The sequence below is a fragment of the Prinia subflava genome, chromosome 31, assembly GCF_021018805.1.
Source record: "Prinia subflava isolate CZ2003 ecotype Zambia chromosome 31, Cam_Psub_1.2, whole genome shotgun sequence".
Lineage (NCBI taxonomy): Eukaryota > Metazoa > Chordata > Aves > Passeriformes > Cisticolidae > Prinia > Prinia subflava.
In genome coordinates, this window is record NC_086277.1 from 1333631 (window position 1) to 1360525 (window position 26895).

General features: G+C 64.9%; 5 protein-coding genes across 9 annotated transcripts; 2 read left to right on the forward strand and 3 right to left on the reverse strand.

The window, feature by feature from the left end:
• The first annotated feature begins 884 nt into the window (after positions 1 to 884).
• SLC50A1 (solute carrier family 50 member 1) lies at positions 885 to 3385 on the forward strand. Of its 2 annotated transcripts, XM_063420519.1 has the most exons (6): positions 885 to 1036; positions 1767 to 1844; positions 1948 to 2071; positions 2145 to 2303; positions 2369 to 2488; positions 2965 to 3385. In XM_063420519.1, the coding sequence occupies exons 1-6, from the start codon at positions 972 to 974 to the stop codon at positions 3064 to 3066; spliced, it is 648 nt and encodes a 215-aa protein (XP_063276589.1). In that variant the 5' UTR covers positions 885 to 971; the 3' UTR covers positions 3067 to 3385. The 2 variants fall into 2 exon arrangements, with proteins under 2 accessions (XP_063276589.1, XP_063276591.1); XM_063420521.1 differs by lacking the exon at positions 1767 to 1844 and having other exon boundaries at positions 915 to 1036.
• Positions 3386 to 5735: 2350 nt separating this feature from the next.
• DPM3 (dolichyl-phosphate mannosyltransferase subunit 3, regulatory) lies at positions 5736 to 6506 on the reverse strand. Its single transcript, XM_063420527.1, has 2 exons — positions 6362 to 6506; positions 5736 to 6044 (listed from the first exon to the last, which is right to left on the reverse strand). Exon 2 carries the CDS (start codon positions 6036 to 6038, stop codon positions 5751 to 5753), a length of 288 nt encoding a protein of 95 aa, XP_063276597.1. The 5' UTR covers positions 6039 to 6044; positions 6362 to 6506; the 3' UTR covers positions 5736 to 5750.
• A 579-nt stretch (positions 6507 to 7085) lies between these two features.
• Positions 7086 to 9500, reverse strand: KRTCAP2 (keratinocyte associated protein 2). Of its 2 annotated transcripts, none has more exons than XM_063420525.1 (5): positions 9321 to 9500; positions 8304 to 8458; positions 7956 to 8019; positions 7656 to 7722; positions 7086 to 7290 (listed from the first exon to the last, which is right to left on the reverse strand). In XM_063420525.1, exons 1-5 carry the CDS (start codon positions 9472 to 9474, stop codon positions 7170 to 7172), a joined length of 561 nt encoding a protein of 186 aa, XP_063276595.1. In that variant the 5' UTR covers positions 9475 to 9500; the 3' UTR covers positions 7086 to 7169. The 2 variants fall into 2 exon arrangements, with proteins under 2 accessions (XP_063276595.1, XP_063276596.1); XM_063420526.1 differs by lacking the exon at positions 9321 to 9500 and adding an exon at positions 8997 to 9149.
• A 22-nt stretch (positions 9501 to 9522) lies between these two features.
• On the forward strand, positions 9523 to 17656 carry TRIM46 (tripartite motif containing 46). 3 transcript variants are annotated; one of them, XM_063420359.1, is made up of 10 exons: positions 9523 to 9654; positions 11664 to 11919; positions 12501 to 12844; positions 13354 to 13497; positions 13619 to 13714; positions 13838 to 14091; positions 14170 to 14291; positions 16177 to 16476; positions 16570 to 16867; positions 16974 to 17656. In XM_063420359.1, the coding sequence occupies exons 1-10, from the start codon at positions 9592 to 9594 to the stop codon at positions 17347 to 17349; spliced, it is 2253 nt and encodes a 750-aa protein (XP_063276429.1). In that variant the 5' UTR covers positions 9523 to 9591; the 3' UTR covers positions 17350 to 17656. The 3 variants fall into 3 exon arrangements, with proteins under 3 accessions (XP_063276429.1, XP_063276428.1, XP_063276427.1); XM_063420358.1 differs by lacking the exons at positions 16570 to 16867; positions 16974 to 17656 and having other exon boundaries at positions 14698 to 16299; XM_063420357.1 differs by lacking the exons at positions 16570 to 16867; positions 16974 to 17656 and having other exon boundaries at positions 9534 to 9654; positions 11640 to 11919; positions 14698 to 16299.
• A 2259-nt stretch (positions 17657 to 19915) lies between these two features.
• On the reverse strand, positions 19916 to 25222 carry MUC1 (mucin 1, cell surface associated). The gene is made up of 7 exons (XM_063420363.1): positions 23938 to 25222; positions 22520 to 23121; positions 22257 to 22330; positions 22020 to 22162; positions 21605 to 21723; positions 21356 to 21502; positions 19916 to 20432 (listed from the first exon to the last, which is right to left on the reverse strand). The coding sequence occupies exons 1-7, from the start codon at positions 25031 to 25033 to the stop codon at positions 20361 to 20363; spliced, it is 2253 nt and encodes a 750-aa protein (XP_063276433.1). The 5' UTR covers positions 25034 to 25222; the 3' UTR covers positions 19916 to 20360.
• Positions 25223 to 26895: the final 1673 nt, after the last annotated feature.

Consider the following 26895-nt stretch of genomic DNA (forward strand, 5'->3'; position numbering starts at 1 on the left):
TTAAGTGGCCAAGTGCCACTGTGGCTGGCACTGTCGCCGGCTTTATCTAGTGACACAAAGGCCTCCCCTGAGGGTGAGAACCCCACCCCCTGCATTGGAATGAGCTTCCAGGTGGGGGGCAGCAGCTCCTGGGACAAACCCCACTGGAGTGGGGCAGACCCCAGGGGATGGGACACATCCCACCGGTGATGAGGAGGAGCCAGAGCCCCCGGGCTGGGCAGGGGATGCAGCCTGTCTGCACCCCAGGGACCCCCACGTGGTGGCCCCAGGGATGTGGGACCCCTGAAGTGTGAGACGCTGTGGGTGCAGGGAGCTGGGATGAGAGGGATTTGAGGCCCCTGGAATTGGGAACCTCAGGGAGCGAGGGGCCTGGAGAGGTGAGATCTTGGGGCACTGGGGTCACAGGAATTCATAATTCCCCTGAATGTCAGAGACCCTGGAAATGGAGGATCACGGAGAGGCGGGATCTTGGGGCCACAGGGATTAGTGACCCCCACTCAGGATGTGTGGGGGCACCGAAGGACATTGGGGTCACAGGGACTTGAAGCCCGTGGAAATGTGGATCTCGGGGATGTGTGACTCCTGGAGGAGGCGGGCGTGGGGCTTGGGGAGCTGGGGTCTCAGGGGTGTGTGACCTCCGGGGTGTGTAATCTGGCCCGTGGGGTTCACCCTGGGGACGTGAGCCCCCTGGAACCGGGGACCCCCAGACCTACAGGGGGGCACTCAACACGCGAGACCTGGGGGTGCCCCCACTGCACCCCCCCAACCGGGCCCGGTGTCCGGTGCCCTCCTCTGGCTGCCCGCGTGGCGGTCACGACGGTGCCGGCGCCGCTCCCCCCGCTCGGGGCCGGATCCCCGCCGCCCGCCCCCGCCCGGTGCGCGGCCGATCCCTCCCCGGTAGTGCGTCCCGCCCCGGCGCGCCCCGCCCCGCCGCGGGCAGCACCGGCCCCGCCGCTGCCCGGCTGTCCGGCATGGTCATGTCGGTGCTCGCCGGCGTCTGCCTGGCCGCCACCCTCGCCATGTTCGCCACCGGCCTGTGAGCGATCGGCGGCGGCGGCCCCGGGCGGGGGCGGGCGCGGCGGGGAATGCACCGGGGCCGGCTCGGGGGTGCAGTGAGGGCCGGGGGCCTTGGGGTGCAAGGGGGAGGACCCCGGGACCGGTTTTGGGGTGCAGTGGGAGCCCTGGGGAGGGGGATTTGAGGGTGCAGTGAGGGGTGAGGGTGCAGTCAGGACATCGGGGTGCAATCAGGTGCAGTGGGGCCTTGGAGAAGGGGATTTGAGGGTGCAGTCAGAACCCCGGGGCCGGTTTTGGGGTGCATTGTGGGGCTTGGGGAGGGGGATTTGAGGGTGCAGTGAGGGGTGAGGGTGCAATCAGGACCCTGGGGCCGGTTCTGGGGTGCAGTGTGGGGCCTGGTGAGAGGGTTGGGGGTGCAATAGTGAGGGCACCAGAGGCATTTTGGGGGCTGCAGTGGAGGCCATGGAGGGGCATTTGGGGGTAAAATAGGGAAAGCGTCAAGGCCAGTTTGGGGGTGCAGTGAGGGCCGTAGGGGGGTGTGTATGGGGAGGGCACCAGGGCCAGTTTGGGGGTGCAGTGGGCTATGCATGGCTGGTGCAGAGGGACTGGGGGTGCAATGGGGATGGGGCTGAGTCCCATTTGGGGGGTGCAGGGAGAGTGGAGGGGTGCAGTGCCTGCTGGCTGCAGAAACTGGAGCGTCCTCACCCCAGCACTGCTGGGCACCCAGGAGGCCGCTGCCCTCACCCCCCCAGGTCTGACCTGCGCCAGATGTTGGCGACCAAGAGTGTGGAAAACATCCAGTTCCTGCCCTTCCTCACCACTGATGCCAAGTACAGCGGGGTCGGGCCCTGGGGAGGGGGGGGGTCACATACATTTGAGGTGCAGGGAGGATCCCCCAGGCTGCAGCCAAGTGCCTGTGCCATATCCCTGCAGCAACCTGAGCTGGTTGGGCTATGGCTGCCTGAAGGGGGACGGGACAGTGATCACCGTCAACGCCATCGGGGCAGCTCTGCAGACCCTCTACATCCTGGTGTATCTCTACTACAGCCCTGCCAAGGTGGGGCAGGGGCCTGGGGTGATGGGGAGGATGGGGGACCCTCAGCCTGATGTCCCCCTGCTGTCCCTCCCAGCGCCCCGTGCTGCTGCAGGTCCTGCTGCTCCTGGCTGTGGTGGTTACTGGCTATGGCTACTTCACCGTCCTGGTCGACGCGGGGACACGCCTGGCACACCTGGGGCTCTTCTGCAGCGTCTTCACCATCACCATGTACCTGTCACCGCTGGCTGACCTGGTGTGTGGGGCTCGGTGGAGCTGGGGCTTGCCAGCCTGGGCCCTGCCTGACATTTGCTCCTGTAGGCCAAGGTTATCCGGAGCAAGTCGACGCGGTGCCTGTCCTTTCCCCTGACCGTCACCACCCTCGTGGCCTCCAGCAGCTGGACACTCTATGGCCTGCAGCTCCACGATCTCTACATCACAGTGGGTTGGGGTGGTGGAATGCCAAGGGGTGCCATCCCATCCTATCCCATCTCGTCACGTCCCAACCCATCCTACTCCATTGCATCCCACGCAGTCCCATCCCATCCCACCCTGGCCTGCTTCATCTGCATTCCACTCCTTTCCATCCCATCCCACTCCTCTATCTCATCCCATTCTGTTCTGTCCCCTTCCTGCGCCATCTCACCCCATCCCATCCCCATATCACCTCAGTCCATTCCCATTCCAATCCTATCCTAATCCTATCCTAATCCTATCCTATCCCCACCCCATTCCCCTCTCAGCTGAGCACTTGGCTTGGCCCTATTCAGCGCTCTGTGTGTCACCCAGCCAAGGGTGACAAGGCTCAGCATGATGACTATTGATTTTAATTAATTAGCTGGGATGAGGCCAATAAAACCTCCCTCAGCACCACAGGGGGAGGGGTACATCCACTCTCCCCCCATGTCCTCCCGCAGGTCCCCAATGTGCCAGGAATTGTCACCAGCCTCGTGCGGTTCTGGCTCTTCCAGCGGTACAGGCCAGAGCAGGACAAGCCCTACAGCCCCCTGCCTGCCTGAGAGGTCCCCTGAGGAGCACCCCAACTCTGGCCTGGGCTGGCCCCACCGCTGAGCCCCGAGTGCCACCACTGTCCTCTTGGCCACTCCCAGTGGGACAGCAGGAAGGACCTCCTGCCTCTAGCCCTGCATCCTTCAGCAAAGGCTGTGGAACTCTCAGTGATGCCTTTGGGGTGCCATAAGCCCCTCAAATCCCAGGGTGGGAGGATAGTTTTCCATGCCCATGGCCCTGCTTGGCATCAGGATGGGGCTTCCAGGGGTCCACGTGTGACTTTTGTATGGATTCAAGTGCCTTTTAATAAATCAGAGACTTCCCAGTGCCTGCTTCTTGTACCTCCCTCCTGGTGCTGCTGCAGAGGATGGTACAGCTCGTGCTTTGGGAGCTCCTTGTGGCCAGCCAGGGGCTACCTGTGGTGGGGGCTCATCCTGGCACATCCTGGGCTCCAGCAAACCCTCACCAGGCATCGGCCCTGGTGTTGGGCAGGGGGCTGGGTTGGGGTCATGAGGGGAAGACAGCGGTGCTGGGGGCCGGCTCTGACCCCCCTGAGCCACCCATCACAGCGTGGGGGTAAAAGTCTGTGGAACTGATAAGCAGCCACCATGCCAGGAACGGGGAATCGATGGGAACCCTTGCTAAACCCCCGTGGATCGAGCGGGCCTGGATCAAGCATCGATCCTACGTCAATTAACCAATTAACAGCGATCAGGAATGAAGATATCAGGCCGGTGCCTCTCTGAAGGGACAGGAGGGGCCAAATCACACAGCAGACACCAGAGCCTTGCAGAAAGAGACCCCCAGCCGATGCAGGACCCTCCAGGACCGAGGAGCCTCATCCCACACTCCGGCTAGATGACACTTGGGATAAGGATGCAGTGCCAAGGACGCTGGCAGGAGCAGTGCTGTGCCTCTGCCGCTTGTGCACAGCTCACACACGGCCTGGAAAAATCCATGGAGAGGGACGGAGCTGAGCGCAGTGCCAAGGGAAGGAGGACGAGCTCCCAGCGTGCTCTGTCTTGCCCCTGTGCAGCCGGGGCTCCCCGCGCCTGCTCTGGCTTCTCCCAGGACTTGGCCCAGCGGGGAGGAGCCCCTTTACTCCCCCCAGCAGCGGGAGCAGCTCCCAGCTCGGCCCCACAGCCTCGGGAAAGGGCAGCTTTCTCCACGGACACACCTCGGCTGCCAACCGGTCGCTCCGGCTGCCCCGTGCTGGGAGCGGCCGTGACGTGGCCCCTCGTGCCAAGCCGGAGGCAGCTCCCGGATGCTTCCATGCAGGGAGGAGCTGCCACCAGGCCGCTGCCACACGGGCTGGGAGCAGCTCCCAATGGCTGTGAGTAGAGGCCCTGGATCGCCCCGAGAAGCCCCTGGATGACCATAAGTAGCCCCTTGAAGGCCATGAGTAGCCACTGAATGGCCTTGAGTAGAGGCTCTGGATTGCCGTGAGTAACCTGCACAGGGTCATGGGTAGCTCACAGATGGCTGTGAGTATCCCCTAGTTGACCACAAGTACCCCCTGACAGTCCTGAGTAGCTCACAGAGGTACTGATGGCCACGTGTAGCCCCTGGTTGGCTGTCAGGAGCCCCTCATGGCCACAAGTGGCCCTGGAAGGGGGCTGGATTGCCATGAGTAGCCTGCAGAGAGTCATGAGTAGCCCCAGCATGACCACAAGTAGCCACTCAATGCATACATGTAGCCCCTTTGAATGATCACGAGAAGCCCTTGGGTGGCCATGAGTAGCCCCTGATGACCCTGAGTAGCCCACAGAAGGCTGTCAGTAGCCCCCAAAGCACTGCTGTCCTTGTGCTGTGGTCCTGACCCCACCAAGGCCGCACGTGGCCAAATCCAGGGCAATGCCACCCCCCCAACCACCCGTGTGCCAGCAAGCGCTGGGAGCTTCCCACCCTGCTCCCACCAGCCTTTGCTGCTCAGGAAACAGCTAATTAGCTGCTCCTGCTAATTAACCCGAGTCCTCCCTCCCGCTCCCAACTGCTCCTTTCTGGAGAATACACAGCTGCTAATTAAAATCCCAAAGTCTTTTGGCTGGAGGAGCTGGCGGCTGCCAGGGCAGCAGGTTCCTGCACAAGGGGTCAGAGAGCAGAAATGGGGGTCCCCAGGAGCGGGCCCCTCCCCAGAAAGAGCCCCCCACCCCTCCCTATTCCCAGTGAAGCCCAGTGTGGTGCTGTGGATGGGCAGAGAAGTCAAGGGTGCTCCCTTCGAGCTGCCGGGGTTGGGAGGGACACCATGCCACAATTTAAAGGCTGTGCGGCCCACCCCATCCTGCCAGTCCCTCTCCTCCTTCCCGGGAACCCGGCCAGCAGGGCCGGGATGAGGCTCCTGCAGCTCCCACCTGCCGGGGTGAACCACATCTGAGCCAGGAATGTGCTCGGGCTCTGGGGCACAGCCCAGTCCCACATCCGACTCCAGAGCCAAGTTCCAGGGAGCTCAGCAAGGGACACGCAGGGCAGGACCGGGTGTGGGGGGGTTCCCTGCAGCCCCCCAGAGTGGTGGGAGAACTGTGCCTGCATGGAGACTTTGCTCTTCACAAAACCCTCCCCGCACACCCACCTCACACCGCTGAGAGCCGAATGATTCCCCCGGGGGGCTTCCAGCAGCGCCCCAGGCTCTCAGCGCCCACCGCCCCCGCCGTGTCCCGGGATCACAGAACAGCACGGGCAGCACCGTCCCCGGCCTTTATTGGGCTCCGAGGCGCAGCCCCCGCCGCCGCAGGTCAGCCCGCGCCGCCCTGATGTGCTCCTGCAGCTCGGCCGCCGCCTCCTCGCAGTCGTTGAAGGTGGCCAGGCGGTAGCCCACGGTGGCAAGGGAGTAGCAGCCGAAGGCCACGAGCAGATAGACGGGCAGCGGCAGCAGCGCCTGGCGGAGCGGGGCCGGCGGCTGCAGCCCCGGCGGGGCCAGGGCCAGCGCGGCCCAAGCCGAGCCCAGCAGGGCGAGTCCACACAGCCACTGGCCCAGCTTGGTCATGGCGGCCTGAGGGGAGACGGGCGTGAGAGGGGACAGGGGGAAAGGGGAGGAGAAAGAGGAGAGACGGGGAGTGGGGGACCCGTGAGAGGAACAGAGGGGAAAAGGGGAGATAGGGAAAGGGGGGAGGGGGAGAATGTGGGGCGGGGGGAGGGGCAGAGAAGGAAGGAGGAGGGCAGCCCGGAGAGTGGAGCCGACAGGGCCGGACCGCCCCGCGGCGGGCTCAGTCTCCTCCTGACTGGAACGCGGCCCCAAACCCCCCGAGCCTCCTCCCGCCGGGGCGAGTTCCCCCCAAAGAACGGACTCGGGACCAGCCCCACCCCCACCTGGCTCGGTCCCGCTCCCGGTGCTGGTCCCGCTCCCCGCCCGGCGCTGCGATGACGCCACAGCAGCGCCGCGCGCGAGGGCTGCCGGGAACTGTAGTTCCACCGTGCGGCGGCCGCGGGCGCCCCCTGCGGGCAGGGCGCGGCACGACCGGGACCCCGCCGGGACCCGGGTCCGGCCCCGCTCCCGGTGCCGCAGGAAGCGCCGGGCTTTGTCCGCCGCGGCCGCAGGAAGCATCTGGTTTCCTCCATGTCCGGCCGGAGGGGTGCCAGGGGCCCGGCGTGGGAGCGAGTCCTGCCTGCCCTCCCACGGCTGCCGGGACTGCGCCGTTCCCACCCCCCCACCCGGGCAGCCCCGGTGACCCACCCGGTGCCCTGCGGCGGGCACGATCGCCTGCCAAAGCCAGCAGTGTAAGCTGTGCCAGCGCAGCAGTGTGGTGGCAACTGGGGCTGGAGCCCCGAGCCACTGGGACCCCCACAGCCCCCCCTGCCTGCTCCAGCCTCTGCAGCTCCAGTCTGCTTCAATCCTGGCTCCAATCCTGGCTCCACTGGGATCCTCCTCCCTGGCAGGTTTGGACAGACAAGATGCCAGCAGCCCATCTTCTGCCCTTGGCCACCCTCACCTTCCCTGGGCAACCCAGAATCTACCCCAGGCTCCAGGCCACTTCCAGCCACACTGGCACACAGCAGGGCCAGGAACTGGGAGCTGGCAGAGGGGACAAGAAGCTACAAAGAAATGGCTTTATTGGGCAGGGGGGTGTCCCGGATCGGCCACAGGGAGGGGGCTGCCCCAGGAAGGGGCAGCAGGACATCAATTTCTCTTCCTGCCCTTGCCGACAGCCTTGGCAGGAGCAGTGACGGGCGCTGTGGACTGGTAAAGAGTGGAGGAGATCTTGTTGATGTAGTAGAGACCGACCATGGAAAAGATGAGGCTGCAAGGGCAGAAAGGAAGAGGCTGCTCAGTTGCTGGGGGCAGGAACACACCAGGCTCACCCCAACAGCTTCCCTGGATCCCACTGCATTGTCCTTTGTAAACCAACACCTTCATAAACCAACACTTTCCCCCTGGATCCCACTCCCCTGCCCTTCCTAAACCAACACTTTCCCCCTGGATCCCACTTCCCCGCCCTTCCTAAACACCCTCCCCTTGATCCCAACATGCTGCTGTTCCCACCAGCTCCCTGAGGCTCCCTAGCAGTCCTGGCCCTGCCCAGCCTCCTGCACCCCTCAGTGTCACCCGTGATCTCTTGGGGTGCCCTTGGTCGCTCCCCACCCTCCAGGGCAGCTCTGGACCTACCAGGTGGTCACACAGACCCGGTGGATGAGGCCAGAGGCGAACAGGGCCAGCAAGAGGCAGGTGAGGACTGTGGAGAAGCAGAAGACACACGATGCTGCAGGGCTGCCCTCAGCGATGGGGGGGCCATGGCTGCAGCAGCATCATTTCCCTCAAGCCTAGGAAAAGCTATGGGGAAGCTGCCACAGTTCCAGGGCAGGGCTGGGAACATCCAGTGCCACTACTGGAACACCCCCAGCCCTTCCACAGGCCTTTGGACACCGATGTGATCCCACTCCCCTCCTGGGATCCCACAACACTTACTCTCAGGAAATATCTTGGCCTGGAAGCCCTTCCCAAAGATGAGGTTCTCCAGGTTGTTGAAGGCCTGGTTGTGGAGTTAAGGGACAGAACAGGATCCTGCTGTCCTCCCCAGCCTGCTTCCCTCTCCCGTCCTCTCTGCTCCAGCCCCACTCCCAGCCTCTGGACCTGCTCCTGTTGCCCCACTCCCGTCCCATGCCCTGCTCACAGCCTCTGGTCTGGCTCCCAGCCCCTGGCCCTGCTCCCCACCACCCCTCTGGTCCAGCTCCCAGCCCCCTGATGGTGCCCTGGCCCCTCTCCCCCCCAGCCCCTCTCCTGTCCCCCAGTCCCTCTCCCAGACCCCACGGATGCCGTGAGGGAGCAGACGAAGAGCGCGGAGCCCAGCAGCCCGCCCTGGATCGTGAGCCACTCGGTGGAGGCCAGCTGCCGGCTGTACATCTGCATCCCGGCGAACAGCAGCAGCGACAGCAGCGACGACAGCGCCAGGGATGTGCCCGTGCCTACGGCTGCGTCCCAGGGCCGACTCAGCACCGGCACCGGGAGCGAGGCCAGACCCGGGGCCTGAGCTCACCCTGCACCCACAGGGCTGTGCCCCCCTCGCCCCTCATCCCCGCACCCCCCAGCCCCGCTGCCCCCCTCTCTCGCCGACCCCCGCCCCGCTCTGCCCGTGCCCCCCATTCCCGCTCTGCCCGTGGCCCCCATTACCACCTCCATTCCCCCCTCCTCCGTGCCCCCATTCCCGCTGCCCAGCTACCCCCTGCTCCCGTTGTCCCCGTGCCCCCCTGCCCCGGTACCCCTCATCTCCCCCTTTCCCGTTATCCCCGCTATTGCCCCTACCCCCGGTACTCCTCGCTTACCCCCCTGCCCCATTACGCCCCTTCCTCCATTACCCCCGTTACCCCCCGTTATTCCCATTACCACCCCCGCGGCCGTGCCCCCCTTTCCCCATTTCCCCTTTCTCTCATTCCCCGTCCCATTTGCCCATTCCCCGTCCCATCTGCCCATTCCCCCCCGGTTCCCCGTTATCCCCCGTGCCCCCCTTACCCATGGTGCCCCCAGCCCGTCCCCCTCCGCTCCCGGTGCCGCCGTTCCGCGCACGCGCACTGCGGCCGCGCGCAGGGGGGACACGGCAGCAGCGCCGGGCCGCGCCTCTGCGCGTGCGCGTGCGGCCCCGCCCCTTTCAGCGCGCGCGGCCGTGCGCGCGCGCCCCCCGCCGGCCGGGAGCGGCAGTGCACGCGCGCGGCCTGCGCAGCGCTCCCTGGCGGCGGGGATGGGAACAGCGCCGGGACGGGACCCCCCCCGTACCCAGCACCGGCACCGACCCCGGGACCACCGCCGGTACCGGTGTCACGCTCATCCTGCCCTCACCCCACCCCAGGCGCCGCTCCTCGAGCGTCGCCCGTCGGGGGATGCCGGGGGGTGCGGCGACAGCATCCTCGCGCCGATCCCCCCCTCCACCGGTGCCGCCCCTCCGGTGCCTCCACCTCCCTCCGGTGCCGGCGGGGCGGGCGCCGCCGAGCATGCGCGCCGCCGCCCCCCGCCCTCCCCCCGGCTCCGCCGCTCCCTGCAACACACCGGGGCGATCGCGGCCGCCGCTGCTGCCGCCGCCGTCGCAGGCACGGGCGCGGGGAGCGGAGCCATGGCCGAGGGCGAGGACCTGCAGACCTTCACCTCCATCATGGATGCGCTCGTCCGCATCAGCGTGAGCGCCCGCGGTGGCGGCGGGGGGGCGGACAGGGGTCCTCCGGGACCGGGTCGCCGTGGCAACGCGGCGGGGACTGGGGGGGAGGGCGATGCCCTTGAGGGGTGGGCGGACCCCGCACCCCGACTCACCGCAGCGACCCTGGGAGGGCTGTCATCGGGAGCCCCCCCTCACCGAGCCACGGCCAAGCCGGGAGCACCGGGTGCGGAGGGGGCGGCCCCATCCCGGGCCCGATCTTGGTGCCCTGCCCGGTCCTGGCGCTGGTCCCGGTGCCGAGGCCAATCCGGGCTCTGCTGTGGGTCCAGCCCCAGTCCCCATCCCAGCCCCCATCTCCATCCTGGCCCCCGTCTCCCTCTCCATCCCAGTTCTAATCCCAGCACCCATCCCAGTCCCCATCCCCAGTCCAGCCCTGGGCCCCATCCTGGCGCTATTCCCAGTGCTGGTCCTCATCCCCATCCCAGCCACCATCCCCATCCCAGCCCTGGGCTCTATCCTGGTGCTGATCCCAGTGGTGGCCCCCATGCCCATTCCACTGCCAGTCCTGATACTGATCCTGGCCCTGCTCTGGGCCCAGCCCAAATCCCATCCCGGGCCTGAGTCCCATCCAGGTTCTGATCCCACTGCTGATCCTGATTCTGACCATGCTGCTGGTCCCAGGCTTGATCCTGGTTCTGACACTGGCCCTGGTCCTCATCATCCCCCCAGCCCTGGTCCTGATACTGCTCCTGACTCTGGTGCTGTTCCTGGGCCTGTTCTTGGCCCTGCTGTGATCACAGCACCAGCACCCAGCCCCATCCCAGTGCTGGTCCCGGTGCTGATCCTGATTCTGACCATGGTGCTGGTCCCAGGCCTGATCCTGGCTCTGATGCTGGTCCTGGAGCCAGTGCTGGCCCCAGTCCTAGTCCTGGTGTGGCCCCAGTTCCCATCCCCAGTCCAACCTTGGGCTTCATGCTGCTGCTGGCCCTGGTGCCATTCCTCAGATGCTCCCAGGCCTGATCATATCCATGATGCTGGTCCCAATCCTTGTCCCTATCCTAGTGCTGGTCCTGACACTGGTCCTGGTCCTGGCTGTGGTTCCAGTGCTTATCCTGATCCTGGCCCTGCTGCTGATCCCAGCTCCAGTCCTCATCCCAGTGGCAGCCCTGATCCTCATCCTGGTGCTGGTCCTGGTGTTTGTCTTCATTCCATCCCTGGTGCTGGTCCCAGGCCTCATTGTTGTCCTGATGATGGTCCCAGTCCTTGTCTCCATCCCAGCCTGGGTCCCAATACCGGTCCTGATCCTGGTCCTGATGCTGATCCTGGCCCTGGCGTTGATTCCAGGCCCTGGTACTGGTCCCAGCTGTGATCCTGGTGGCTGATCCCAGCCCTGATACTGATCTCAGCCCTGATGCTGATCCTGGCCCTGGTGCTGGTCCTAGTGCTGATCTCAGCCCTGATTCTTGTCCCGTCCCTGGTGCTGGTACTGGCCCAGATCCTGGCCCTGGTGCTGATCCCAGCCCTGATGCTGATCCTGGCCCTGGTGCTGGTCCTAGTGCTGATCTCAGCCCTGATTCTTGTCCTGTCCCTGGTGCTGGTACTGGCTCAGATCCTGGCCCTGGTGTTGATTCCAGGCCTTGGTTCTGGTCCCAGCTGTGATCCTGGTGACTGATCCCAGCCCTGATACTGATGCCAACCCTAATGCTGATCCTAGTCCAGTTGTTGGTCCTGGCCCTGGCCCTAGTACTGCTCCAAGGCCCTCATCCCAGCCCTAGTGGTGGTCCTAGCCCTGATGCTGATGCTGACCTTAGTGCTGATCCTGGCCCTGGTGCTGATCTCAGCCCTGATTCTGGTCCTGGCCCAGATCCTGGCCCTGGTGCTGATCCTGGCCCTGGTGCTGATCCTGGCCCTGGTGCTGATCCCGGTCCTGGCCCAGATCCTGGCCCTGGTGCTGATCCTGGCCCTGGTGCTGGTCCCATCTGGTCCCAGCCCTGTTGTGCCACCTGCAGGTGACGCTCCCGCTCTCTCCGCAGACCAGCATGAAGAACATGGAGCGAGAGCTGGTGTGCCCGGTGTGCAAGGAGATGTACAAGCAGCCGCTGGCGCTGCCCTGCACCCACAACGTGTGCCACGTGTGTGCCAGCGAGGTGCTGCTGCAGAACGGCCACCTCTACTGCGACCCCACCTCCGAGCCCACCTCGCCCGCGGCCACCCCGTCCACCCGCAGCCCCCGCCTGGGCCGCCGGGCTGTCCCCAAACCTGACCGGCTCGACCGCCTCCTGAAGTCAGGTGGGGCTGGAGGGGTGGCAGAAGGGACAGGGGCAACAGGGGGACAGGCATGGCTGGAGGGGCTGGGGACAGCTGGAGGGGACAGAGATGTCTGGAGGAGAGGGTGATGGCAGGAGGGGACTGGGGTGGATGGTTGGAGGGGGTGGAAATGGTTGGAGGAGATGGGGGCAGCAGAGGGGACAGGGATGCCTGGACAGGACAAGTGTGGCTGGCGTGGATGATGACTGAGATGTCTGGAGGAGAGGGGGATGGCAGGAGGGGACTGGGGTGGATGGTTGGAGGGGATGGAAATGGTTGGAGGAGGTGGGGCCAGCAGAGGGGACAGAGATGGCTGGAAGGAACAGAGATGGATGGAGGGGAGGGGGGTGGCTGCAGAGGATGGCAAAGGGAATAGGAACAACAGAGGGGATGAGAATGGCTGGAGAGGACAGGGACAGGGATGGCTGGAGGGCTTGGGAGCAGGGACAACTGGAAGGGATGGAGGTGGGGATGGGGACAGCACCCTGGGCTCCCCCACAGAAGGGCTGAGGGGCTCCGGGGTTTCCTGCCCTGCTGACCCCCTCCCTGCCTCCCTCCCACAGGCTTTGGCACCTACCCGGGGCGCAAGCGGGGTGCCGTGCACCCCCAGACCGTCAGCTTCCCATGCCCTGCCTGCCAGCGGGACGTGGACCTGGGCGAGCGGGGCCTGGGCAGCCTCTTCCGCAACCTGACGCTGGAGCGGGTGGTGGAGCGGTACCGGCAGACCATCAACATCAGCGCAGCCATCATGTGCCAGTTCTGCAAGCCCCCGCAGCTGGAGGCCACCAAGGGCTGCACGGAGTGCAAATCCAGCTTCTGCAATGAGTGCTTCAAGCTCTACCATCCCTGGGGCACCCAGAAAGCCCAGCACGAGCCCACGCCCCCCACCCTCACCTTCCGCCCCAAGGTACGGCCTCCTCGTGGGTCCTCCTGCCCTCGGGGGGGGTTAAGGCTGAGAGAATTGGGATTGTTCAGTCTGGAGAAGAGAAGCTTTGGGGTTACCAAATTGTGGCCTATTATGTCTGAAAGGAACTTTTGGAAGGATGGGGCAAGATTATTTATAAGCACCTGGAATGACAGGACAAAGGGCAATGGGTTCAAATTGAAGGAGATTAAATTTAGGTTAGATATTAGGAAAATTCTTACCATGAGAGTGGTGTGGTACTGAAACAAGCTGCCCATGAAAATTCTGAATGCCACATCCCAGGAAGTGTTCAAGGCCAAGGTGGGGCTCTGAGCAATGGGGTCTAGTTGAGGATGTCCCTTTTCATGTCAGGTGGGTTGGAACAAGGTGATCTTCAAGGTCCCCTTCCAACCCCAACCATTCTATAATTCTAAGATCTGGGGTGCAGGGGTGGGACTCTGCAGGGGTGGAGGGGGTGCAGAGCTCTGCTGAGCCCCACTGTGCCCGCACAGGGGCTGATGTGCCCGGAGCACAAGGAGGAGGTGACTCACTACTGCAAGACCTGCCAGCGGCTGGTGTGCCAGCTCTGCCGCGTGCGCCGCACCCACACCAGCCACAAGATCACCCCGGTGCTCAGCGCCTACCAGGCCCTCAGGGTAAGGGCTGCTGGGGCCAGCCTGGGGCTCTGTGGGGAATTGGGGACACCACAGAGCCCCAGTGCAGATGGGGGGTGTGGGGCAGGGGCTGCCAGCACCACGTCTCATCACCTTCCTGCAGGAGAAGCTGACAAAGAGCCTCGCCTACATCCTGAGCAGCCAGGACACGGTGCAGACCCAGATTGCCGAGCTGGAGGAGACAGTGAAGCACACAGAGGTGAGGGCAGAGGGTGCCCATCTGTCCCTGAGCTGTCCCTAGGCAGGAGTGGCACAGCCAGCACAGTCCCCTCTGGTCCCAGGATGTGCCACACGCTGACCCTGCCGTGTCTTCGCCCGGCAGGTGAACGGCTCACAGGCCAAGGAAGAGGTGTCACAGCTGATCCAGGGGCTCTGTGCCATGCTGGAGGAGAAGCGAGCCACGCTGCTGCAGGCCATCGAGGAGTGCCAGCAGGAGCGGCTGGCCAGCCTGCACGGCCAGATCCGGGAGCACCAGGCCATGCTGGAGAACTCGGGCATGGTGGGCTATGCCCAGGAGGTGCTGAAGGAGACTGACCACCCCTGCTTTGTGCAGGCTGCCAAGCAGCTGCACAACAGGTACGGGGCTGCGGGGGGTGTTGGGGCCCTCTGGTGTCCGAGGTGACACGATGACATCTCCGCTCTCCTGTGCCACAGGATCCTCAGGGCCACCGATTCGCTGCAGAGCTTCCGTCCTGCAGCCAACGCCTCCTTCAGCCACTTCCAGCTGGATGTCAGCAGGGAGCTGAAGCTGCTCACTGACCTGGCCTTCATCCGAGGTAAAGGCAGCGGGGCCCGGGCACCGGCTGTGCCCCGTGCCAAGGCGCAGCCCCCACGGGCAGAGCGGGTCCCTGCCCACCTCGGAGCTGCAGCTCAGCCACGGCTGCCCAGGGCTGCGCTCGGGCAGGCGCTCGCGGATCTGCCACCGCCCCCTCCCCGTCAGGGACAGCCCCCAGCCCCAGCAGCCCCCAGAGATATCCCTGCCCTGCCCTGTGCCAGGGCGTCTGGGCCAGGGGCAGACAGGCAGGGCCATGGTGCCAGGTGAGGGCAGCAGGAGTGCCGGAGGGTGAGTACGGAGCTGCCCCGCTGCCGGGCAGGCGCTTCCCGCAGGGCAGGAGCCGCGTGGCCCTGCCGGACCCGCTGGCGACACATTTCAGACCTGCTTCTACCTCTCTTTGTTTATAGGCTGCGGCCGCTGCCGAGGCGTCACCGAAGTAACTGAGGCAAGTCACACCCCTGCCCCAGAGCCGCCCCACTCTCTCTTCCCATCCCTCCATCCCTCCATCCCGCTCCCGCCCTGTCCCCGCTCCGCTGCCATCCTCCATCCCCGTCCTGCCCGCTGGCGTTGGCAGCCAGTGGCTCTGCCTCCTCCATCTGCTGCCGCTCCTCCTGCCCTCCCACCTCCTCTTGCCACATTTCCGTCCCCATCCTCGCCCCATTTCCGTCCCACTCCTTGCTCCATTTCCATCCCCTTCCTTGCCCCATTTCCATTCCCTCTTGCCCTGTTTCCATTCTCTTCCTCACCCCATTTCTGTCCCCTCTCACTGTGTTTCCATCCTCTTCCTCGCTCCATTTCTGTTCCACTCTCACTCCACTTCTGTCCCATTCATCACCCAATTTTCTGCCCCCTCCTCATCCCATTTCCACTCTCCCTTGCCCCACTTCAACCCCATCCTTGCCCTATTTCCACTCTCTTCTCGTCCTGCTTTCATTCCCCTACTTTCCATTTCCATCCCAGTCTCACCCCATTCCCACCCCATTTCTCACTCCATTTTCTTTCTGTCCTTGCCCCATTTCCACCCCTCTCCTTGTTTGATTTTCTTTCCCCTCTTGTCCTGTTTCCATCCCCTTCCTTGCCCCATATCTGTCCCTCCCCACCCCATTTATATTCACATTCTTCCCCCATTTATGTTCTTGTCTGCACCCCGTTTCTGTCCCACTCTCACCCCATTTCCATCTCTGCCCACTCCATTTCCACTCCTCTCCTCATCCCATTTCTTTCCCCCCTTGCCCCATTCCCATCTGCCTCCTCACCCCATTTCTGTCCTGCTCTCCTCATTTCTGTCCCTTTCTACATCCCGTTCCCACCTTGTCCCTGCCCCATTGTTGCCCCATTTCCATTCTCCTTCTGTCTGTATTTCCATTCTACTCTCATCCCATTTCTGTCCTCTTCCTCTCCCCATTTTCATCCCTCTCCTTGCCCCATTTCTACCTCCCTCCTCATCCAGTTTCCCTTCTCTTCCTTGCCCCATTCCCATCCTTTCCTCACCCCTTTTCCACCTATCATCCTTTCATCTCTCCTTCCCACCCAGCCTCTGTTCCTGCCAGTACCTTCTACCACCCTGCATCCCCATCTCCTCCTCCTCCTCCTCCTCTTCCACTGCCTCCATTCTCTCTCTCTCTCTCTCTCTCTCCTCCCTCCTGACTTGCACTCGGCCTGTCTGGTCCCTGGAGCCCCACAGCAGCAGCTCCTCTGTCTCCCTGACTCTCGCTCTCCTCCGGTGCCGACACACGGTCTCCGCAGTCAGACCCCTCTAGACTCCGCTGGTCGTGCGTCCGTCCGTCCGTCCGGAATCCCGGAATGTCCCCTCCCTGCGTCCGGCCGCCTCCCCGCCCGCGGGCTGGGGGATGCTGCCTGATGCCCGCCGCTGCCTCTCCCCGCAGCACCTGAGGCCCCCGTCATCGACACGCAGCGCACCTACACCTACGACCAGATCTTCCTGTGCTGGCGGCTGCCGCAGCACTCGCCGCCCGCCTGGCACTACACCGTGGAGTTCCGCAAGACCGACGCCAAGGCCAAGGGGCTGAAGCTGTGGCAGCGGCGGGAGGAGGTGCGGGGCACCTGCGCCCTCGTCGAGTACCTGGACACCGACAGCGTCTACGTGCTGCGGGTGAAGGGCTACAACAAAGCGGGCTACGGGGACTACAGCGAGGACATCTACCTGCACACGCCGCCCGCCCCAGGTGAGAGGGGATGGGTGCCTGGATCCACCCAGGGCGCCCCGCTGTGCTGTCCTGCTCACCTCCTTCCTCCTCCTCCTCCTCTCTTCCCTGCAGTCCTCAACTTCTTCCTGGACAACCGCTGGGGCTTCAACCGGGACCGGCTGGCCATCAGCAAGGACCAGCGCGCGGTGCGCAGCGTCCCCGGCATCCCCATGCTCTTCGCCGCCGAGCGCCTGATGACCAGCTGCCACCTGTCCATCGACCTGGTCATCGGCGACGTGGCCATCACCCAGGGCAAGAGCTACTGGGCCTGCTGCGTGGACCCCAGCTCCTACCTGGTGAAGGTGGGCGTGGGGCTGGAGAGCAAACTGCAGGAGTGGTTCCAGGTGCCACAGGACGTGGTGAGCCCCAGGTGAGCAGGGTGGCTTGGGAGGTCCAGGGGGTCCTCTGCCTGTTCCTGCCATCCCACTGGCCACCGTGGGTGTTGGCACCAAGACTCACCTGTCCCCTCTCCACAGGTATGACCCCGACAGTGGCCACGACAGCGGGGCAGAGGACACAACAGTGGAGGCACCTCCTCCCTACGCCTTCCTCACCATCGGCATGGGCAAGATCCTGCTGTCGCACGGCTCGGCCCTCACGTCCCGCGACCCCAACGGCTGCACCGTGCCCTTGCCCCCGCGCATCGGCATCTGCCTGGACTACGAGCAGGGCAAGGTGAGCTTCTACGATGCTGTCTCCTTCCGCGAGCTCTGGGAGTGCGGCGTGGACTGCTCGGGGCCCGTCTGCCCTGCCTTCTGCTTCATCGGAGGGGGGGCCCTGCACCTCCAGGAGCTGGTGGCCAACAAGCAGGAGCGGAAAGTGACCATCGGGAACTTCGCCAAGCTGGACTGAGCCGTGCCCGCGGTCCCCACACGCCGCCGGCTCTGCCCCCCGGGCACCCCGCGAGCGCCAGGGCCTGGGGGGACACGAGTGGCCAGGGAGCAGAGCATAGCAGAAGCGGCCCCGGTCCTGCCACCACTGGGGACAGGCCAGGTGTTTGTTTTGTGGGATGGGGGGGACGGGGACAGCTTTGCCATCCCCTCCTCACCCTGTCCGCCTGCCCCTAGCTCCGGCTCAGCCTGAGGCTGCTCTGGGCTGGGGCTGTGGGCAGGGCTGGCAGAGGGTCAGCCCTAGAGATGGGTCAGGGAGGGGGACGGGGCTGCACAGGGAGGGGGGTAGAAGGTGACAGTGGGGTGACAGTGGAGGGGAGAGGCTGGGTGCTGGTTGGGGTGGGGGAGGCAGCTGGGGTGGGGGAGAGGGCGGGGGGAGGCCGGGCTGGAACAAGGTGTGAAGATGTTTTGTAAAATGGCTCATTTTCAACGTGGATCATCTGGCTGCAGCCAGGCACAGTCCCTGGACACAGCCAGCGTGGAGTCCCTCCTTTGGGCTGCTGGGCCTGCTCTGCCCTGTCCTTGGGCAGTAACGTGTCTGGCCAGCCCTGCACGTGTTCTGAGGGCCACACTTGGCTCCCGTTACACCACTCAGTGCCCAACCGCACGTGGCCAGGGTGGGCTGGGCCTGCGGGCTGTGGATCTGACCTGCTGGGGAGCCCCAGCATCGTGGGGGTTGTGCCAGCAGCAGTCCCACACCAAGACCTTGCCGAGCTGCTGTCATTTCTCCTGGGTTCTGTTACAACAAACGCTGTATTTTCATGGTTTCCTACAATAAACTGCGATGCCAGACTCCTCTGGAGCCTCCCTGCCACAGGGGGGCCGTGGGGCCGGGCTGTCCATGGGGCTGGGCTGTCCATGGGGTCGGGGTGCCCAGGGACCAGGGGGCCTTGGCTCTGAGTTCCTGTGGGGTCTAGGGACTGTGGAGTCAAGGGGCTGTGGGGTCACAGGGCTGTGGTCCTGGGCTGGCCAAGGGGCCGAGGCACGTCCAGAGGCGTGCAGGGGACCCGGGGACATGGGGCTAGGCTGTCCTTTGTGCCATGGTGCCAACCCTGCCCAGCACGGGCAGTGCTGACGTGTCAGATCCTACCCCTGCTCTGCCTGGCCACGTGGTCACTGCCACCCTGTCACAGGGTGTCAGGGGGCTCTTGGACCAGTCATCTCCCCACTGGGCCTAAAACAAACTCCTGCAGCATTGCTGGGGGTCCCAAGGGTGACCAGTCCAGCCAGGGAGGCTGCCGGGTGCTGAGGCATCTTCTCAGGGTGGGTACTGGAGCTGGAGTCCCCACCCAGGTACTCCACAGGGCAGGTGGAGGGGCCACAGGCGGGGCAGGGCCCTGCCTGGGTGGGTGCCTGTCCCTGGAGGTCCTGGCCCCTGAGCTGGAAGAGGAGGGGGCCGCAGGGCTGAGCTCTCTGTGAACAGGCAACTCTTTGTGGGGCCCAGCCCTACAAATCAGGCCTCTCTTCTCATTCCTGGGGCCCTACCCAGGGCTGGGGGGGCTGAGTGGGGAAAGAGCAGTCCCAGCCACACCCTGTCCCCTGCAGGGCTCTGCCTTAGGCACTCGACCTCATGCCCAGCTGGCAGAACAGATCTGGGGGCAGGGGGTGCTGCACTGCCAGAGCCCCCCATCAGTGCAACCCCCACAGCAGTCCCAGGGCACCCCTGTGCTCCAGAGACCCCCAGCCCCTTGCCTGCACCCCAGCTCAGCTCTGATAGCTCCCAGCACATGCCAGGGCTCCCGGGTACCTGGCACAGCCACGGGCCCCGCCCAGAGCCCACGCACTGTGGCCAAAGGATCCCTCAGCTGCCCGCTGCTGGGCTGGTCCTGGGGCTGTTCCCGGCCAAGCACTGGCTCCATGCCTGCCACCACATGGGCTTTCTTTGGGGAAGGTTTGGTTCCTTGTTTTTCTGCCTTTTCAGTGGTTGCCAAAACACTCCCAATGCCCAGGAATGGGCCCAGCTCAAAGCAGGGCTGCCAGGGGGCCAGTGCTGCGCTCCAGGGATGGCTGTTCCCAAGGTTTGTGCCCTGGCACACGGCCCCCCGGTGCTGCCACACAACCTCCCCTTCTAGAACCCCCACAGAGCCTTTTTGGGGCTCACTCAGCGTTAGGAAGACCCTGAGCCCAGAGAGGCAGGGGAGGGGGGCAGGACATGCCATGTGCAGCCAGCACCACACGTGCAGCTGCACGGCCCTGGCACCGTCACATTCCGCCTGTGCAGCCGTGGGGAAACCGGACGTGTCAAACAAGACACGTTGGGTCGTGAACAGAAACCAGGAGGGGTTTCTGCTCAGAAAGCAAGAGCGGTGAGAGAGATGGAGTCTGGCAGGATTTGTCACATCCAGATGCATGCAGGGACCAGGGACACGATGACACCCCCAGCACCAACCCCTGGAGTGCCTGGAACGGGAAACAAGAGCTGCCACCCAAGTCCAGGACACCCGTGTGGGTGACAGCCACGTCGGGGGAGTCACTGTCCCAGAGAAGCCCCCCTGCCACACCACGGCGCAGCCCTGGGGACACACGGCTGCCCCCATCCTTTTATTTTAACTGTGATAAATACACCCCGGCAGAGGACCTGCCACCCCGCCGAGCCGAGCCCGGCACCAACACCCCGCAAATAGAAACATTTATATAAAATAACACCACAAAAAGAGCCAGTGAATCCCCGGGGGTGAGCGCAGGGGGAGCAGAGCCCAGTCCTCCACCCCCGGCACGGAGCAGGGTTGCAAAGCCAAGCGAGTGCGGGCACCGTGGGGCATGCGGGACCCTCCCTCCAGCCCCCGATCCTTGTTCATCCAGTTCTGTCATGTGCACGAATCCGGCTGCTCCAGAACCATCCGGCTCCCGCTGCCCGCGGCGAGGGGCCGAGCAGCACCGGGGGATGTGCCCGGGGCCGGTGCTGCTCCCCGGGAGTGCGGGGCTGCGGCCGCCCCCTCCCCTGGGCAGCCGCCCTCCTTCCCAGCGCGCCCTTCACAGGTTGTCGGAGCCGGCGGCGGGGTTGGTGTAGGTGAAGGTGCCGGCCCTCGTGGTGCTGCCGGCCACCTTGGGGGAAGGAAAAGTGAGAGGCTGTCAGGACGGGGCTGAGCCCCCCACCCCGGAGCAGCAGAGGAAGATCTGCGCCCTCTCCACGGCCGCTGTGGGCAACTAAAAATTGCATCCTCCCATCGCGGTGGGCTGCTGCCCCCAGCCCATGGGTGCGGTGGGCACCCTGGGGCCCCCACGGACACCCCGAGCCCGCCCCGTGCGCAGGAGGAGCCGCGGTGGCCCCGGCCGTGTTCCCGCACGATAAGCCGGCCCGGCGAGTGCGAAGGTAAATATTTACCCAGGCCCCTGGTATTTGCACAGGGTGAGCTGCTCGCAGGGAGCCAGAGCAGCTGGACACGGCCCCCGCCCACAGCCCCGCGCTGGGGGAGCACAGGGCACGGGGCGGCCCCCTGAGCCCCAGAACGCCTTGGAGAGCCCTCTGCGCCTCCAGGCACCTCCCGGCGCCACACCTGCAGCTCCAGTTTCAGAGCTGGATGAGGGATGCTGGCTACGGGAATCAGCCCCAGGTCAGCTCTGCAGTGCCCCAACCCTGCTCCCCACCCACGGCAGAGGATGCTGTGACAGCGGGAGACCGGTGGGTCTGGCTGGGACACAGCAGAGCAGGAGAAGGGGCGGGCTGGGCAGGCAGCAGCCCCCTGCCGCCGCCGGGGCTGGGCACAGGGAGCGGCTGCCCAAGGTCGCAGGGAGCTCCCCGGAGCCAGGCAGGGTCTGCCCGCGCCGGCCGCGCTCCCGCTGCGAGTGCTGCTCCAGCCAGGCGTGAATGTTACACTCACCTCGTGGCGAGGCCAGTGAGCGTGGGACGAGCTCCCGGACACCTGTCCCTGCCATCTCCGTTAGGAATTAACCCAGAGCCCAGGGGATGCAGCCCTGCTCTCCACCCTCCCAGCACCGGGACCCCAGGAGCGGGGCTCTCCTCTCACCTGGCTGTAGGGGTTGGGTTTGCTGTTGGGGGACACGTAGCGCCCGTGGCTCTGGTACTGGAGGTATTCAGCCATGGGGTGGTAGGAATCTTTCTGGCTGAGCAGGTCCAGCTTCCCTCGGCTTTTCCGGCGGCAGGTGCAGGTGGACTTAGGGAGAGAGAAGGAGTCAGGGCTTGGCCGGTGTGGGGACAGGGACAGGGAAGAACCAGCAGAGTGCAGGTGAGGACTGGGGTGGGGATAGGGCCTCACCATTAGGAGTAGACAGGTGAAGATGCTGAACAGCAGCAGGATGCTGACCAGGACCAACAGAGCAATGGCCCAGTCCGGGACCACAGGCGCTGGAGCTGGGGACATCACTGCTGTGGAGCCTGAAAGGAACAGATCTGTGTCTGCACCACAGGCAGAACTGGGACAGAACCCTGAGACATCCCTGGGACATGACATCAGGGGCTGACCCCCCTGCATGGGATCCAGTTGCTCTTCCAGTGGTGCCTGACACAGGCACTGGGAATGTGCACTGTCTCCACTCACTGCAAGCCCCAAGCCCATCACAGCACCAGGTAGGGCCCCTGTCTCAACCAGGACAGGGCAATGCTTATGGAGCCCCCCAAGCTTCCCCCGGGCTCCATCCCTCATCCCTCCCCAGCCTGAAGCCTCCTCTCACTCTGGATGCTGTCCAGCTGCAGGCCCATAACGAAGCCATTGTGGTCCAGGCTCTTCCTCAGGCGCTGCTCAGCAGCATCAGGAGTAACGTCATCGCTTCCATTCCCAAACACGAGTGTGGACTGGACCTCCACCGAGCCTTGGCTGCACAGGAGGAGGCATCAGCACCCGAATTTCCCCCTGAGGGGTTACACACCAGGGGATACACTGCAACACACCAGCCCCTGCTGCTGCTCACCTGTACCGCAGCTCGCTGCACCCAGCGTAGGTCTGCGTGCCCATGCAGCCCGCGCAGCCAAAGACGTGTTCAAACTGGAAGGAAGCATTGAGGTCATGGCCTGCTCCCCACAGACACCCCCCTTTCCTGTCTCCACACAGAGCTGGCCGGGCGGCTGAAGCCACTGACAGAGCAGATGCTCGGAGCACTTCCCGGGAAGCCCCAAGGTGAGGTGGCTCCTTCCAGCACGGCCCAGGGCCTGTGCTGGTGGGACTGGGACTCACCATGCCCAGGACAGCGCTGCTCAGGCTCCTGTACTCCTCCGATGCCGGGTCACGCAGGCTCTCGTTGAAGCTCCTGTTGATGATGCGGAAGGACAGCGGGACACGGACAAGCAGCTGGACGGCAGCGGGCAGCTGGGCTGTGGGTTTGCTGGGCTTGGGACCACCCTGGGTGGGGGTCTGCCTGGGAGCCGTGCTGCCCTCAGACGTTATCTGGGTGGGATTGACCTGCGCACTGGTGGTCCCGTTGCCATCCACGGTGGGAGCAGCAGAGCTGCTGTTGGTGCCGGTGTGGGGGGCCCAGCTGCTGCCGTTTGAGGAGGCATTGACATGGGGGATGGCTGGGCTGCTGTGGGCAGGCACCACAGTGCTGTTGGAGGTGGCATTGCCCATGGAGTGGTTGCCAAACTGGAAGTTCGTGGTGTTTGTACCAGGGAACACAGTGGCATAGGGGAAGCCGGGTTGGGGCCGGCTGCCCCCTGTGCTTTTGGGGAATTTATTTGACCATAGGGTGGGGGTGGAGGTGGTTTCTGTGGTCATCTCCACGGTGGTTGTTTCAGTAGTTTCCATCTCCATGGTTGTCTCGGTGGTCATGGCATGCGTACCTGGAGGAAACCCCTGGAGTCAATGGCTGTAGCCCAGTTAGGGAAGGGTTTATCCAAAACAGCTCATCAGCTGGACACTGTGGGAAGCACCACAACCCCCAGGAGCCAACAGCCAGTGGCTCCATCTGCCCATGAGGCTAACGAGACCTTCAGCAACATCCCAAAACTGGAGCTGGTGCTGGGCACCCCACCGAGGGTCCAGGTGGAGCTGGCTGGGCAGACACCAGTGCCATGCCCAGCCCTGAGATGCCTCAGTCCTGGGATGTCCCTGACGCCCTGAGGGCTCAGGCTTGCCACCAATAAAGCCCCCCTTGCTGTGGGTGACAGGCTGGGGTGCTCCCGTGCCCTCTGGACCTGCCTGGCCTGGCTGGGGGCCAGTACAGGCAGCTCCCGGGCAGGTTCCCAGCGGGTGCTGCAGGAGCCGGCGGCACTGGAGGAGAGCCCGGGGTCCGGGTGCTCACCGGGACACACCTGCATTCCAGCCTGCGAGCCCCAGGCACAGCCTGCTCCGGCTGGTCCCGGCACAGCCCAGCCCTTGGCCGAGCCCTTCGGACACGGCAGAGGGGCCACAGCCTGAGCCCCCAGGTGCCACCAGCTTTCCTGGGCATAACCCGCCCCGGGTCGCTGCACCCCGGAGACAGAACGGGAGAGGCGACAGCGTCCCTGCTGCCAGGATGCCGCTGGCTCCGGTACCCCCCGGTCCCCCCACTTTGAAAGGGATCCTGCTCCGCTCCCCCTGCCTCGGTACCTCCCCACCTGCCCGGGTCCCAGCCCAGCTCCCTCTGGTTCCAGGTACCGCTGACCCCAGCCCCTCACCTGTGCCCAGCACCAGCAGCAACAGAAGGACGGTGAACGCCATGGGCTTGTCCGGGGGTCCCGGCGCCACGCGGGGCTGGGCAGCGGCTGCTCTCCCGTTAGCTGGTGGCACACGCCTCAATCCAGGGATCCGGAACTGGCAGCTCGACAGCGGCCAGAGCTTTATAGAGCACCTGGAGCAGGTGGAGAGGCCCCACCCCGCTGCCGGCTCCAGGCAGGGGGGTCGTTCTGCCCCACTTGGCACAGAGGTGCCACCACGCCAATGGGGCCCCTGCAGCATCAGGCCCCCAGGTGGGGACCCTCGCACCTCCCTGGCTTGGGGGATCACCGCTGGCAGTGTCCCGGTGCCGTGGGCGGACCCAGCCTCGGGTGGGGGCACAGGACGGGACAGTAGCCGGGCATCCTGGGGCAGGGGTGGGAGCAGCATCTGCCTGGCTTCCCTGGGCTGAGCCACGGGCCCCAGGACCTGGTGGGGAGCATGTGGGGGGCACACAGGGGCCACGGAGTACCCCAGCCCCTCGTGCAGGGGGGGCCTCATCCTCCTGCTCAGCCCAGGGTTAATCATTACCGGCTGGTCATCGCCTCGCCCTACACTCAAATAAACACCGGTGCCCCCCCCCGAAATGCTTACGCAGGTACAGCCCAGGGCCCCACGACATCCCAGTACCTCCCAGTAACCTGCCTCCAGGTCCCAGGGCCCCCCAGCAGGCACAAACCCCCATCCCCATTCAGGGCACAGGTGATGCCAGGTGCCACACTGGGTGCCAGTGCTCCACCCCAGAGCTAACGGGTGCCACCCGTGCTTGGGCACAGGTGACGCGTGCTCCTGGCATGGATGGGCATCAAAAGCTACTGTGGTCCTGCTCTGCCCCTGCCCTGCAGAGAGTCCTGATCCCTGGGGAGAGCCCCAATCTCTCAGGAGGGTGCTGATTCCTGTGAGGGTCCCAGTTCCTGGGGAGGCCCTGGTTGGGCCCCCCACACCTGACTCCTGGCCAGCCTCATGTGAAGCCAAAGTGGCACCGCAGTCACAGCAAAGGGTTCTGAGGTAGTGCCGAGAAGGGGAGCAGAGAGGGGACCCTTTGTGCTGCAGTGACATGCGGGCAAGGGATGGATGGCTCGGGTCTCAGGGCAGATGGAATGGGACCCAGCAGCACTCTGTTCTCCCCACAGGCCACAGCCTTGGCAAGCCAGGCCATGTGCTGGCAGGTGCAGGCAAGTGCAGGCACGATGCAGGCAGCAGCTCTGGGCAAATATGTCCTTCCCAAAAGGCCTCACCATGGGAATGGCCCTCCCTGTGCAGTGATGCTGACCCCTGCTGCCCTCTGCTCCAGCCCTAATCCTCCACCCCGCTCAGCTCTGGGGGCTTTTCCCTGAGCCTCCCCTTCCCCCCAAAGTGGGGGGTTGAGGGCTGCAGTTTTCTTCCTGCAGACACCCACAGAGGGCACACTGCATGGGGGGCTGAGGGGCAGGCGGGGGACCCAGCAACTGCTGTCACCCACCAGCCCTGGGAGCTGGGGCCATTAGCCCACCCTGTCCATGACCAGTGGGTCCCATGCACTCACCACCACCATGTCTGGTGGGTCCCATGTCCCCATCCCTGCTGTGCCCAACAGGTCTCATGTATCCACCCTGTCTGCCTTGTGAGTGCCATGTGTCCACCCAGTCCATGTCTGGTGGGTCTTGTGTGTCCACCCTGTCCATGCCCAGGGTATCCTGTGTGTACATCCCCACTGTGCCCAGTGGGTTCCTTGGGTCCACCCTGTGTCTGGTGAGTCCCGTGTGTTCACCCTGCCCGTGTCTTGTGGGTCCCCTGTGTCCAGCCTATCCTGTCCGGTGGATCTCCTTGTGTCCAGCCTGTCCGTGCCCGGTGTGTCCCCTGTGTCCAGCCTGTCCATGCCCAGTGGGTGCCATGTGTCCAGCCTGTCCGTGTGTCCGGTGTGTCCCTTGTGTCCAGCCTGTCTGTGTGTCCAGTGGGTGCCATGTGTCCAGCCTGTCCGTGCCCAGTCAGTCCCCTGTGTCCAGTGCCTGGTGGGTCCCCTGCATCCAGCCTGTCTGTGCCCGGTGGATTCCGTGTCCAGCCTGTCTATTCTGATGGATACCCTGTGTCCAGCCTGCCCGTTCACAGTGTGTCCCCTGTGTCCAGCCTGTCCGTGTGTCCGGTGTGTCCCCTGTGTCCAGCCTGTCCGTGTCCAGTGTGTCCCCTGTGTCCAGCCTGTCCGTGCCCGGTGTGTCCCCTGTGTCCAGCCTGTCCGTGCCCGGTGGGTCCCTTGTGTCCAGCCTGTCCGTGTGTCTGGTGTGTCTCCTGTGTCCAGCCTGTCCGTGCCCGCTGTGTCCCTTGTGTCCAGCCTGTCCGTGTCCGGTGTGTCCCTTGTGTCCGGCCTGTCTGTGCCCGGTGTGTCTCCTGTGTCCAGTCTGTCCGTGTGCCCGGTGTGTCCCTTGTGTCCAGCCTGTCTGTGCACGGTGTGTCCCTTGTGTCCGGCCTGTCCGTGCCCGGTGTGTCCCCTGTGTCCATCCTCTCCGTGTGTCCGGCGGGTCTCCCCTCGCCCCGTCCCCGCCCTGCGCGTGCCCGGCTCTGGCCAGTGGCCCTCGGCCTGCGGCGCCCCCTGGCGGGCGCGGCCCCGCACAGCGCTCGCGCCGCGCACCGGCACCGCCGGACGGGACCGGGACCAGAACCGGGACCGGAACCGCGACTGGAGCGAGACCGGAGCGGGAGGGGGAAGGGGACCTCTGCTGGAGTGAGACCGCGAGCGGAATCGGGAGTCCGCTGCAGTAATGCAGAGCGGGAGTGAGACCGATACTGGAGCGAAACCGGAGCGAAACCGGAGCGGGAGAGGGTGCAGGAGACGGAGCAGAAGCGGAGAGGGGCCGCAGAGGGAATGGAATCGGGAACGGTACTGGACCGGGATCGGATAAGGAGCAGAAGAAGGACCGGAATGGGAACGGGAGCCGCGGTCGCCC

Bases quoted from the DNA above. Each gene is read 5' to 3' on its own strand.
- KRTCAP2 (XM_063420525.1), bottom strand. From the start codon at position 9,474: ATGCTCGGCGGCGCCCGCCCCGCCGGCACCGGAGGGAGGTGGAGGCAC. The intron at 8,020-8,303 runs GCATCCGTGGGG...CTCCACAACCAG, and splicing joins TCTTCGTCTGCTCCCTCACG to GCCTTCAACAACCTGGAGAA. The intron at 7,723-7,955 runs GTAAGTGTTGTG...GCTTCTCCACAG, and splicing joins GGCCAAGATATTTCCTGAGA to TCCTCACCTGCCTCTTGCTG.
- SLC50A1 (XM_063420519.1), top strand. From the start codon at position 972: ATGGTCATGTCGGTGCTCGCCGGCGTCTGCCTGGCCGCCACCCTCGCC. The intron at 2,304-2,368 runs GTGTGTGGGGCT...TTGCTCCTGTAG, and splicing joins TGTCACCGCTGGCTGACCTG to GCCAAGGTTATCCGGAGCAA. The intron at 2,489-2,964 runs GTGGGTTGGGGT...GTCCTCCCGCAG, and splicing joins TCCACGATCTCTACATCACA to GTCCCCAATGTGCCAGGAAT.
- MUC1 (XM_063420363.1), bottom strand. From the start codon at position 25,033: ATGTCACTGCAGCACAAAGGGTCCCCTCTCTGCTCCCCTTCTCGGCAC. The intron at 23,122-23,937 runs GTGAGGGGCTGG...GGTTTCCTCCAG, and splicing joins GCTGCTGGTGCTGGGCACAG to GTACGCATGCCATGACCACC. The intron at 22,163-22,256 runs GTGAGCAGCAGC...CCTCCTGTGCAG, and splicing joins TGCAGCGAGCTGCGGTACAG to CCAAGGCTCGGTGGAGGTCC.
- DPM3 (XM_063420527.1), bottom strand. From the start codon at position 6,038: ATGACCAAGCTGGGCCAGTGGCTGTGTGGACTCGCCCTGCTGGGCTCG.
- TRIM46 (XM_063420357.1), top strand. From the start codon at position 9,592: ATGGCCGAGGGCGAGGACCTGCAGACCTTCACCTCCATCATGGATGCG. The intron at 11,920-12,500 runs GTGGGGCTGGAG...TCCCTCCCACAG, and splicing joins CGACCGCCTCCTGAAGTCAG to GCTTTGGCACCTACCCGGGG. The intron at 14,292-14,697 runs GTAAAGGCAGCG...CTTTGTTTATAG, and splicing joins TGACCTGGCCTTCATCCGAG to GCTGCGGCCGCTGCCGAGGC.